General features: G+C 41.7%; 1 protein-coding gene across 2 annotated transcripts in view; it reads right to left on the minus strand.

Annotated features, from left to right (window-relative positions):
- The window catches only part of ADPRHL1 (ADP-ribosylhydrolase like 1), a 53,162-nt gene that overhangs the window by 24,561 nt on the left and 14,900 nt on the right, over positions 1 to 13,701 (minus strand). For both annotated transcript variants that reach the window (XM_043506540.1, XM_038387041.2), the window contains exons 2-4: positions 13,156 to 13,320; positions 6,610 to 6,735; positions 4,571 to 4,711 (exon numbers count right to left, since the gene is read on the minus strand). In XM_043506540.1, the coding sequence (XP_043362475.1) occupies positions 4,571 to 4,711; positions 6,610 to 6,735; positions 13,156 to 13,320 (432 nt within the window). The remainder of the gene's footprint in view (positions 1 to 4,570; positions 4,712 to 6,609; positions 6,736 to 13,155; positions 13,321 to 13,701) is intronic.

The following is a 13,701-nucleotide window of genomic DNA, read 5'->3' on the forward strand; positions in this document are numbered from 1 at the left end:
ATCACAAATACCTAAAACGTTTATTTTTGTTTGGTTGAGTTTCTTTAAAATGAAATAATTGGGTGGAGGGTGGGAATGTGCTTTTTTACCTTAGAAATATGAGGCCTGTCAAGTCTTATCTTCCCTGGTTTTGCTGGGGGACTCAGAGATGTGGAATAGAGAGCTTTTCTCCCAATTGTTTGAATTAAACAGGTGTTGAAGATACCAAACAAAATACAAAATGTTTTACACGGCCTGAATATAAGTCACTTTCCATCTCAATTATTCAGCTTTTATATGTGTGATTTCTCTAGTGTCATGAACCTACTAGTTCTTTAGTCATCCACAGAATCTTCCATGAAAAACTGGGTAAACAAAGACCAGAACTTGCACTACAAACAAAACAGGAGGAGAAAACCTTCCGCCCATCTCTATATATCACCCTACTTTTTTCTCTGGTCAGTGAGAAAACACAGTGAGTCTTGAAAACTGCAAACAGCATGCTTAACTTTCTACATATGAGTAGTCCCATTATCTTCTACTGAAGTCCTTGATTCAGCAAAGCGCTTAAATATCTGCTTACCTTTCAAGCAGGTGCTTAAATCCAGTCTTATTAAATAAAACACTTAAACATGCAATTAAGTCTTATTGATATCAACAGGTGTACTGTACTCATGTGTAAAATCAAGCACGTGCATATTTATTTGCAGGATTGAGACCATGAGGGGAAAGGTGGAAAAAAAAGGGATAGGAGGCAAAGATGACTAGAGTTAAGAATTTAAAAAGCAGTGAGATGGAGAAAGCCATTGGAAAGTTGGCACTTCTGTATAGGAGTACGATTGCAGGTGGGTTCAGCATCACTGCTGCTCCAAACTAAATACGAACCAAGTCTGACTTCTGTTTTTTAATACCTTCCTTTTCAACCATGGTGACAATCAGGGTACAGACTTCCCAGGGGGGGAAACAGAGGGTCGGAACCCAAACCAATAAGCAACTGAATCAAATGACTGCATACAATGTTATTGTATTATGAAAGTGTATCAAGTAAGATACCATATAAAAACTGATGACATGCAGGTCATGCATATCACTGTGTGATGCATGTAGCAATGGTGTGTAAAGAGATAAGTACATGCTCTGGAAATATGTTCCTAAAATATGTTGTGGAGAGAGTTGATAAGCAAGTCTGCCTTAGACAGAGGAATGTGGATTTACATGTCTGGATCAAGCTTTGTAAGGCAGAGGCCAATGAAAGTACATTTACATGTAAGATAAACAAAGCTAACTAGCAGAAAACAGCCTAGTGAGCACATTGGGAAACAGAGTCTGCATCCCTAGGAATTTTTCCTGGCTCTTGAGGTAAAGACATTGGACTTTGGGGAAATATAAAAGGAGCACAAAAAGATATTCTAGTTATCCATCACTTAGGGAACAAAGAGGACAGCACCCTAAGATTCTGTGAAAGTGGGGTCCTCTGACCTGGAGGGCTAGAGTTGCCGGTAACCTGATTTAAGTGAGAAAATTGGTTAGGCAAAGATAACCTGCTAAAATTAAGTTTTAATCACTAGAAAGCATGTTTTATTTTGTTTTGTTTGCAACCACACCTGCCTCCCTTTTCTCTAGCTTAGTATCACCTAAATCTCTATTCTTTATTTATAAACGTATTCTTAATTTTACTATAAACCATCTCAGTGCTGTTATTTTGAAGTAGAGTGAGTGCTTGGTGAACTTAACAGGCTGGTGTGTGCACTGTCTGTTTGGAGGCAGTGAATTTAGTAATTTCTGTAAGTGTCCAGTGAGAGGGACTGGGAGCTGCAGAGAGACGTCGTGGGGGAAAGTTGGGAACTGGGGTTCACTGATTGATTGTTACCTGCAAGGCAAGGTTCAGACTGGCAGAGTCTCAAGGAGTTTGCTGGTGAGGAAGAGAGACTGGTGTGGCAGGGAGCTGACACACAATCTGATCTCCAGCAAAGCTCACTCTTGCTGAGGCAAAAGGAGAAACACAGTGGCTTCTGGCTCTAGGTTCCTTGAGGAGAGTGTCACAAACACTCAGACCTGACAGAAAATTAGCAACTGTGCACACACACTAGTCACTTTTATAAATGAAGCAATTTGGTTGTTTCTTTTTCTTTTCTTTTTTCCTCTTCCAAAAAGGCTAAGCAAGTGCTCCTCATTAGGGATTAATATCCTGAAAACACTTCATCTTCATATATCAAAAAACAAAAGCTGTTTTTGTATACTCTGGTATTTTCTACATGCTGGTAGCTCTTCCACCCTGCACTTTCCAGCAGAGGGGGTGAAAGTATAATGATAGTAGAGACTACAGCACTCCTGATGCTGCAGCAGTTGCCACAGATCGCTGGGGGGCAGGAGGGAATCCAACCCCCCCATGGAGTTCCCTTGCACCCACACCAGGACCCAGGGTTGCTGCAAAGGGCAGGATTTTGCCAAGGTGCAGGACCTGGAGGAGCCCAACACAGAGAGAGTGCAGTTGGCTTTTACTGACACTGGTGGTGTCATACCGAACATACCACGGGATACTTTCATTCTGTTACAGGAAGCCCAAGCAGCAGTTGATTAGTATCTTAAAAGAAATTCTATGTTTGAAAAAGCAGAGTGAAAATGTCTACCTACCCCTTAAAAAACAGGAGAGTATTTTAAGAGAAAAATAGTCCTGGTTTAAATAAACCACCATACACAATTGATTTGATCATCATGTGATTTTAAAACTGGCTTAAAAACTCAAAAGACCTAGCAATTATCTCTGCTTTTCTGTTGCACTCATCAGCATAGTACCCTGGTGCTAAAAACATAAATGATTCCCCCCCCAACACTACTGTAACGTAGGAAAGTATTATTATCCCCATTTTACAGATGGAAGACGTGAGGAACAAAGAAGTTAAGTGATTTTCCTAGTCCGATGGAAAATCTGTAGCAAAGCCAGAAATTAATCCCAGACCTCCCAAAGTCCTGTACCTGAACCACAAAACCATCCTTCCTGTCTTTTGGCCCAATTTTTCAACCCTTATGGGTGTTGAGTACTTACTTACATACCAGGAGTAGTCATACGGAAGTCAATGGAGTACACATGAGAGTAAGTGTAACTTAGTGAGAGCAACGCACCTTGTGTGATTAAATGGGTCTCATTGTTTTTGTGATTGAAACAAAAAAAGACTTCTTTGAAATGGTTTTCTAAAAATGTAGGGCTCTGTTCAGCAGAAATTCTCTTCAGTGCATCTCAACAGCCAAGGGACTTGAGCCTGAGGTGGGAGATTTTTTTCCCCTTCCAAAATAGCCCCAAGCTCCACAATGCCATTATTATACAGTGCATTCTTCAGGAGTCCCACATACCTTTACACATCTGTGGGTTCACCCTGGTGGAGTGACAGGACTCTTCTGTAAAGTCAGTCAAAGAGAGACCTCTATATACTAATCCTGCACCTGCTGCTCTTAGGTCTAGTTTATAAAAAAACCAACAACAATCTTAGAGCAGAAGAGGCTACAGTAAAAGAATTCTGTGTGTTCCAGAAAAGCTTCTTGTTTGTCCACAATTTTTTGAGCTGCAACTTTATCTCGCAAATAAATCTTTGTTCTTGGACACTCCAAGTAAAGATTTATATGTAGTCTAATCACCCCATTCCCCAGGCCCTTGTAACCTTTTAGAACAAATGGAAAAAACATTTCATAGGTAACACTTTTACATCAAAGTGACTTTGGAAGTGTATTAAGTTAAATCAAATTAAGGACCCTTTAATTCTGAGCAAAAGCATCTACACAGGAATTTAATGTGGTTTAACTAATCCACTTTAAATTCACTCATTGAGCTACTTACAATTAATTTTCCCAAGCGTCCTCCTGTAGACAAGCTCCTATAGACATCTGTTCACATTAGGACAACAATACTACAATACGGTAATCCTAGGCAAACAGGCACTAAAAAGCTGTTATGTATAAGATGCATTAACATTATTTATCTCAGGGGTCCTGTTTCACTGAGCTGTTTTGAACAATGAGTACAACAGAACATATCCCAAATGTTTGCACGGAATAGCAACAGCCAGATTTGAACATACAGACAAAGGATGAATTAACCGTTCTCTAAATATATGCATCTCCAGCTGCATTATGGCTTCCACTGGCAAAATGAGGAGTGTCTATTGAATTTCTAATGGAAAAAGTTGTACTGATCACGTGGGTCTCTTCTACTGTACTATTTGACGGAATGCAACTGAAACAGCTGAAATCTCAGCATACATGCTTTGCAAATGATTTGCTGACCAACATTCTTCCTACCTTGTAATGACATCGGAAGACTCCCTACAAAATAAATCTGTGCTGTTTAGCATTATCATTATTGTTTTGTCTGTTTATATAGTGCTATTAGTGTGCTAGGCAACTTGCAAGCCATATGAAAACAAGGTTCCTACCCTGAAGAGCTTGCAGTCTAATGTTCAGACAATGTGGAAAGACAGCATGTAAGCGCAGGAGATGATGTAAACTAACAAAAGTGGCGCAATTGAGCAGTGATGTTTAATGGGTGTCTTTATAGGTGATTGTTTTTAAAAAAAAACAGTTTTAGTTTAGGTGTTACCTGCCATGTGTCGAATGGTCTTTTTGCAATATTCTTCAGCCATTGGGACCACCTTCATCATTTCCCTTCCCCACTGCACAAGTGGTTTTCCTTGTATTGCATATGATACAAATAGAGCTGTACAAAAGGACCCTAAAAAGCCTAGAATTAACATATAATATTAATAATTACTAATATGTGATCTACATTTCTACTGTAATAGTAATAATAAAGACATCTTTGGCATAGCCTCAGTAAAATCATTACTAGCTGTGTCAGATCTTTAGGATGGTTTAACAAATCTGTCTGACCTATGTCTTTCTGTTTAACAGGCTGACACTTGGTCTGTCAGGACTCTTGGCTGAAGCATGCTGCTCACCTAATGACGACTTATTTGACATATCAGGGAGATTCTGGTCTCAGTGGTATAACATGACAGCAAATAATGCAGACGTCCAAAATAAATATCATGTATTCATATGATACTTAAAAATCTTTTAACTCAAGTCACATAGAACAACTGACATGGACCAAGTAATTCAGTTATACTCTAAATCACTTTGTTTACAAAATCATTCAGCTTGCAGACTGATTACGATTTTAGATGTAATACTGTTTCTTGCTCATTTTACTCTGAGTAACTAAGTCATTTCTTTATAGACATTGTGCACACTACTATGTTCTGTACTTCAGGTTTCTTCCTATTTTGTTTTGGGATCTAACTGCCCTCAATAGGAAGCTGTGCAAGTAGTCTATGGTGTATATCTGCAGGTTGTGGATCATGGAAGTTCACTGTGTTCAAGATAATATTTTCTTTTAAGAGACACTCGCAATATTGGCTGAGCCAGAAAATTACTTGCTTGTTTTCTTATATCTGCTTGTGAAATTTTTGAGCTTTTTTCAAACACAGCCAAAAATACCGAGTGCAAACTTTAAAATAAAGCTAAGAAACCAGCTCCGTAATTGTAGACACTAAAGCCTCAATGCAAAGCACTGGAACATGTGCTTAACTTCAAGCATATGAGTCAATGGTACTGCTCACCTGCTTAAAGTTAAGCACTGGCCTAAGTGTCTTGCTGGATCCGGGCCTTATTCCTTATAGGAATATCCCCAACATTTTGGCCATTCAATCTTTTTAGCACCTAAAGGTGTCAGACTATGCCATAATTCTGCTTCTCCCCACAGAATGCATTTTCCTGGGAGCATGGTCAAAGAGCAAAGGTGCAATAAGAAGCATGCCACTCACTGGTGGGGATTGTGTATTTGTTAAAGACATGGTCAACATGAAACATCCAAATAAAACAGTACAAAATGCAACTAGTTGCATTAAGTTAGGAATACAATAATAAAGCCCTCATATGTGATTTGATTTGATATTTCATTGGTGGCACTAGATTTATTAAATACGAAACTGTGCTATAGGGAAAAAGTTTGCTGATAGAGTAATGCTGGTCTTCAAGGAATTGTCAGGAGTAAAAAGCAAATTATTTTACAAAGTTACATCTCCAAATGAAACCATTACACCTGCTCCATGTCACAGTTCATCGTGTGTTTCTCTACTACTGTTTAAGTGGCACAGAAATATAAAAACGAACCTTCAGAACACATACAAATGACATATTTTGATTTCTTCCTAAAACATGTGGATTTGGAAACATCTTGATATCCAATTTGCTTCTCTTCACATCAATAGCTAACATAATCTGACAGGGTAAGACCCCATAACAGAAAAACAGTATCTTCTGAAGGATAAACCTACGTGTTCACAGGGTCATCTAGATAAAAGTGAAATTGTTACATAGTCATTTGAGCAGGATAGTAACATGCAAATTCTTCAGTCATTACAAGTGATGTTTAAGGGGGTTTTTCACCCTACAGCTAGAGTTGCTATGTATTGAACAAATACCTCATGGATGGCAAGGCTCAAGCCAGAACCTAGGGGTCTCCAGATACAGCAGTAGTTCAACCAAGTGAGCTAACAAGAGCTGTGCTAGTCTGTTCTAAATTGATCATTAGTCATATATATCACAGGCAAATAATTTTATTTCAGTGGATGTTACCTGTAGGGTGATTATGAGTCATTCGTCCACATTCGATGCTCACTTCAATAAGAGTTTCTAGCCTCTCAGGCTTCCAGTATTTCATCCCTAAACACATGGCTTTTGTAGCAGCTCCAAATCCAGAACCTATATTAAAAAATGTTACAGGCTTTTAAAAGGAAATAATTATACGCAAAATGTAGAATGCCATTGGAAACAAGCATATTTTGTTAATTCAAATAACATTTAGGGAACGGTAAGCTATCAGTGAAACTGTACTGCAGCTTTCATAGCCTCACACATGGATTTGTGCCTCCACATGTGAGAACCTCATTACAATTGACATTAAAAGTCCTGTAAGGAACACTGTAGGTGCACAAAAATAAGTGTTCTGCCTTTTCCCTCATTTAACTCAAAAACTTCTGCAATCATTGATCAGTTTTGGTTGACACTTGAGTTGCTTTGCTTTTTCCTGACGCCAATATTGAATGTAGAGGTAGGAGAAACAGGCAAGCTCATAAAACATTGTGGAAAGCAAATCTTTCAAATTGTTGGTTTATAGGGCCTGATTTTTCAGAGTACTTTTATAGCACTGAACATGCTCAGCCACAGCTCCCGTTACTTAAATGAGCACTTCTCCAAATTAGACCCCAGGAGTCTCATACTGGGCACCCAGAATTTTAGGAACACACAATTAATAAATACTGTGAAAGTTCTGGTTTAAGTGGTTTGTCCAGCATAAACTGGCCAGCAGATTCATCAGTTTGGGGAGCACTAAAAAGGCCAAACGCTTGAGTTTAGTTCTATATTTTTTTCCTTGGGCAGGCTTTAACCAGAACATGCAAAAGGCTCAAAGTCATACACCACACATAGTAAGAGACCTTTCCGCTTTTTGCAGGCTGGGAAAGGAGAAGACATAATTTTCCCTTCTGCTACTGTAAATCCCACACTAGAGCTTCCCTGACCACTGGTCTCTTGTGTCTGCAGCTCTTACCTAAGAGGCAGGAAACCTTATATCTTGCTTCCTATAGGTCACATCCTAGCTTTCAGTTATGTGCCCTGCCATTCCAGCTCCCACTTTTAAAGGGCCCAAGGTCTGTAACAGGATGCATGCAGGAAGCCTAAGACCCAGTGCCATGTTACATCGATCATCACATAGGAACTCTATTGCAGAGGGAAGGATAGAATCCCCCAGGGCAGCATTCAACTGCCCTAACCATGAGACTATCCATTCTCTTCTGCTGCAGTCTCCTGCCTCGTTCACTACACACCTTCTTCTGCAACAAATGAGACAGGGGTGCTACAGACAACAGCCTCAGTCACTGCACAACATTGATTTATCCCCAGGTCACAATTCATCCTTTGCACTGAAAGAGGCAGGGGATCCTGTGGTAAAAGATAGCATGTAACCATATAATTAAACACCACATCATAATATATATGCACAAAGTTTGCATGGGCAATCTGAATTCTGGCATTTCCTAACTTTTGAGTGCTTTACTTTGCCACCTTAATGTTCTTCTAACATGGGGTTTTTTATATATAATTTCCTAAGTTCTAAAAAAAGCGAAGTCCATCATGTCTAATCATATTGACCCCATCACCAGATCTGAAACCTTTAGAACCACAGGAAACTGTTTTACCACTTGAAGTAGCAGATAACAGTAGTAGGTTGTAATCCTCTATGTGGACCAGTCACTGAAGTGGATGAGGCAAACACTTTGCCGGTGAGTTTCATAGCTTTTTTATAGACAAGAGCAATGTTGAGACTCAAATATGCTGGGTTCTCTTCCAGGATTTGGAAGGGAATATATGCTCTAGTGCAGCGATTCTCAAAGCCAGTCAGCTGCTTGTTCAGGGAAAGCCCCTGGTGTGCCGGACCGGTTTGTTTGTCTGCTACATCCACAGGTTCGGCCGATCGCAGCTCCCACTGGCCATGGTTCGCCCCTCCAGTCCAATGGGAGCTGCGGGAAGGGTGGCCAGCATGTCTCTTGGCCTTCGCCACTTCCCACAGCCCCCATTGGCCTGGAGCGGCGAACTGCGGACAGTAGGAGCCGCGATTGGCCGAACCTGCGGACGCGGTAGGTAAACAAACCGGCACAGCCTGCCAGGGGCTTTCCCTAAACAAGCGGCAGACCAGCTTTGAGAACCACTGCTCTAATGGTTTTAGACTCTTTTTCTCTGTCCCATAGGGTTGTATCCTTTTGTTCCAGTCCCACTTTGCCCACCATTTCTGGTCCCCCTCTGTTTTTCATTCTTCTACATTCAAGTCAGGCTGTTTCCTTTTTCTCCTTCAAGTTGACATGGGCACCAGTCAGGGGAACATTGAGACCACGGGGGAGAGAGTCTCCCTCATCTCCCTTCCATTCCCCAGTGCCATGATGGCCTCTAGCAGGTGAGAGGTGTAACTGTAGGAAAAGACCTCCTCAGTGCCTGTAGCCCTGGCCTAGAGCATGCTCAGTGCAGAGAGAAACTTGGAGAATTTAGCTGCCAAACCCTAACAAGACTCTCCATTTGGGTGTATTGGCAGAGTAACAGCAAAAGGTACATCTCTGATACAAGGGTGACCCACCTGTCAAATTTTAAGTCTTTGGTCCAGAGCATGGAGGGCCCAGAGCTACTCAATTAAATGGTTAGGAGAATTTTTTTTAATACTGGCAAAACAACATATTTCCCCATAACCTCTTAGAAACAGCTAAACCATGTTTGTTGAAGCCTTAAAAAATATTCAGCCCAGGGCAAATGCCCAGCATGGAAAATTTCAGCCTGAACAATTAAAGTTTAGCAAGGTTCTGTGTCACTGAAAACAGGGTCTTATAGTGGAAAACATTAGGCAACATTAACTACAAGTGTCACTGCCAGTTCAGCCTATAATACTAGAATCACTTCATCCTTTAATGTAATTCCGCTACCTCTGAAACAGAATATGACCATTATTTGACAGTGTACAGAAACAGTACACAACAGTTTATCACAATAAGTGACTAGGATGACTGTATCCAGAGGAAATTGAGCACACAAAATTTATGTAGGCAATATGTAGTTACCCACTCTGCAATTTGCCCCAGGACATGGAGGCCAACATAGCAACTTTTAAAAAAGTGAGACACTCTAGAATGACCACAAGAAAACCAAGAATTTGGTTCTAACCTCATCTGAAAGATTAATCTCATCACCAGACTTTCAGTTCTACTGGAATCTTCTAATCTCATGAAGAAACTTATAGGCTTGGGTATAGGGAATCCCTCACCTCAATTAAATTGTGCTCTGCTCTCAAGATTAAAAAAAATCCTTCTTGAAATATACAGATCTGCATTTCTGAGAATAGTTTGGCAAAACACAAAATGGAGCAGTGGGGGCAAAAAGCTTAACTGGCTTAAAGACCGAGCTTGATAAGTTATGGAGGGGATGGTATGATGAGACTGCCTACAATGGCATGTCGTTGATCTGTGACTGTTAACAGCAAATATTTCCAATGGCTAGTGATGGGACACTAGATGGATTGGGCTCTGAGTTACTACAGAGAATTATTTCGTAGGTGTCTGACTGGTGGGTCTTGCCCACTTTCTCAGGGTCTAACTGATCACCATATTTGAGGTTGGAAAAGAATTTTCCTCTGTGTCAGATTGGCAGAGACCTTGGAGGTGTTTTGACTTCCTCTGCAGCATGGGGTGTGGGTCACTTGCAGGTTTACACTAGTGTAAGGTTGATTCTCTGTTACGTGATGTCTTTAAACCATGATTTGAGGACTTCAGTAACTCAGCCAGAGGTTAGGGGTCTATTACAGGAGTGGGTGGGCAAGGTCCTTTGGCCTGCAGTGTGCAGGAGGTCAGACTAGATGATCAGGATCGTCCCTTCTATACATTTTCATTTTAGAGAATTCTAGCTTAAGGCATCCTAAGAACCATACTTCCAGCATGAGAAGAAAAAGAAGGAGAAGGCTGAGAAGAATAGATAGGAACCCAAAGAGCTAATTAAATTATGTAACGGCGGTACTCTGTTTCTAGAGGTATATATAGCTTTCTCAGGGTCACCCATGCAGTCTCCGGCTGATTGAATTTCCTCAGACTCGGCTTAAAATCAGCTAGAGCATGCATAGTGCCCATCACGGGGGCATTGCCCAGTCCCTGACACACTGGAAGTGGAAATGGTCTGGAGTTGCCAGGATTATTTTCCTTCCCTCCCAGAAGCTGTGTTGAGGAACTGAGCATGTGAGAGCAGAGCTATTTATGTTGAAGAGATTTGGCTGCAGAAGGGCAAAAATAAACAATGATGGCATTGCACTGTGTTTTGGTCCTGATATTGCATCAATATTTGATGCTGTTGAGTGGTGTTGATGCAGTGTCATATCACAGCGATACAGTATCATATCAACCCAGTGAGATTTACATTACTACATTTTAGTGACTGTGACTATTTCATTTGTTGATAAAGTGGCTCTCCGGTTCTTCAAGGTTAAACTGTATGTATATGTGTGTATATGTTACTAAATGTATAGCTTATTTAACCTTGAAGACCTGGAGAGTCACAAATTAAATAGTCAGAGAAAGCCTCAAATGTATATGATGTATATACACCAATCTCTCGCTATGTGAGAGAGAACAGTGCTAAAGGATGGTCGGGTTATCAGTGAAGAAAAAAATTGGTCTTGGGAGTTTAATGCTGTAGCTATCTGAATGAAGATAATCAGCTCTTTTGTTTTCCTCCAGTGAAGAGTTACACTGAAAAGTTTATCTATCTATAGGGTGACCAGACATCCCATTTAAAGGGACAGTCCGGTATTTAAGTCCTCCTGCAGATGTCCTGACTTTTTCTTAAAAAGGGCAAATTGTCCAGTATTTTCTGTCTCACGCTCATCAGTACTGGCAGGTCCTGTTGCTGGCCAGATCCCTGGTCGCCAGCTGCCTGCCCACCACTGGTGAGTGGCGGGGGTCCAGTGGCCAACGATGGGGGTGCGTATGCAAGGCTGGTGGTGGGGCAAAGCTGCAGTATACGGGGGTGGCCACTCCCACTGCTGGGCCCTCAGCGCAGCCCCCACTGCGGGTCGGCTCTTGACCAGCAGGGTCCTGTCCCCCAACCTGTTTCTGGACGGCACTGGCTGCGCACTGCGAGCTGTGGTGGCTGGGGATTGAGGGCGGGCGCCAGGTAGCGGCTGGCTACATGTCGCCTCTGCTGCCCACCCATTGGCCCTTTACATGCTTCCCCTCTCGCTGTCCTCTCCCTGCTTTGCCCCTTCACCCTCCCCACCCCAGCCCCGCTGCTCCTCCATATCTCCCTAGGCAGGACGCATCCCATTCCCAGCGATGTGCTGAGAACCAGCCCCTGGAGGAGCACTCAGCTCATCAGCAGCCTGATCGGCAGGCTCCTTCCTTCCCCCACTGCCTCTGGCCCCAGGAAAGCCCAAGACCCTCCAGCCCTCAGCACTGGCCAGGAGGAGCCGAGCCCTGGTGCACAAGGCATCCTAAAGGGCATAGCCACTTCTTGCCCATGCTGTAGCCGGGGAACAGGAGGCAGCTGGATTATATCAGTGGCCAGCAGCAACCTGGAGGTGTTAGCTGCCTCTCGACACTGTGTGGGCTGGAAGAGACAAGCTACATTCCGCCACAGGGGAGCAGGGAGGGAGGGAAGAGATGAGCTCTGCAAAGACACAGGCCAGGTCATCCCTTCTCCCCACCTCCCCTGTGGCTGGAAGCAGCTCCCATCCTTTCCCTCCCGCACAGTGCCAAAAGGCTGCCGCTGGCCACATTCTGGTATGAACCCTGGCAGAAATCTGGAGAGGGGAGGCATGTGACCCCTGCTTGCCCCACCCATGTGTTGCCTCGGGAAGATGCAGCGCCAGTTATCAGGAGAGGCGGGTCTGTCCTGGGGGCCCAGCCAGGCATGGAGCGTGGAGAGTGCCAGGCAGGAAGGGTTGGTCAGTCACTCCCCTCATGTGAGAGAGGTATATGGGAGTGTACCTCTCCCCATGTGAACCCTAAAACCTTAGGGGTAAGAAGATAAATAAAAATAATCCAACTACGCAGTATTTCTTTTTAACAGGGGCTCAGTCAACTTGATGTTAATTTGAACATTTGTACTGCATAGTTGTGATTGATTGCCATTGAACTCACTTGAATACAAGTAATTTTACCAGTTGTCCCGTATTCAGCATAGGGAAATATGATCACCCTATCTATCTATCTCAACTGCAAGCTCAACAATTTGTCTTTTTCAATGGGATCATTAAAAATATAAAAAACTAGAGAAACAAAAATGGAAACATGGTGGAAAATATTCTTTAAAATAAACATGAAATTCAGTGACAAAAATCTGGACCCAGAAGCATACAGCCGAGAATAAAGTTTTTTTAAATAGATGTTAAGCAGGCCAGAGTTGATTTACAAAAGGACATAGTGGCCTAGAAAAGGAATTTCTTACATATCACTTGCCATCTTTGGACAAACATAGCATTGTTACAGTACTAATATCTTATTTGTGGCAGGGGAAAAATAATCTATTTCTAGATATTTAACTTTAAAATAAATGTGTTATTAACAATCAATATATAACAGATAGAAAATACTGTACCCTTTTCATTAAATGGTGTGTGCCAAGCTAGGAGATAGTTATCTGGTTTTAACTGTGAGCAACCTTCAATGGTAGCGGGGTCTGACCATTTCCCTGGAAGTTTGTCAATAATCTCAACATAACGTTTTACCAAATCACGATACAGATCTTCTAAACACCAGTAATCTGTTCAGAATAAAGAATAAAGGACCATTATAAGTGGGTAAAAGAAGAGGGGAATCATGCAACCCAATCATGCATTTTTCAAATATTACTATTTTTCATTTCTAATTTATGTGAAGAATTGTTAAACATAAATGAATACAAACATATTTATACAAGCCATTAAAACAGTCCTGGAGAGGGTACATCTGCATCTCCGTCCAAATTGCAATGAATAATATAAACAAGCAAAAGCAGAAAACACTAGAGAGACATATTTTTATTTATTTAGTTAGTTATTATTTTAATTCCCTCCAGTGACTGTTGCTTCAGGGCCCATTTAGGCCCTCATTGAACAAGGTACTTAAACATGTCCCTCATTTTAAGGGTGTGAGAAGTCCCTTT

Source organism: Dermochelys coriacea, chromosome 1 (genome assembly GCF_009764565.3).
Source record: "Dermochelys coriacea isolate rDerCor1 chromosome 1, rDerCor1.pri.v4, whole genome shotgun sequence".
Taxonomy (NCBI): Eukaryota; Metazoa; Chordata; order Testudines; family Dermochelyidae; genus Dermochelys; species Dermochelys coriacea.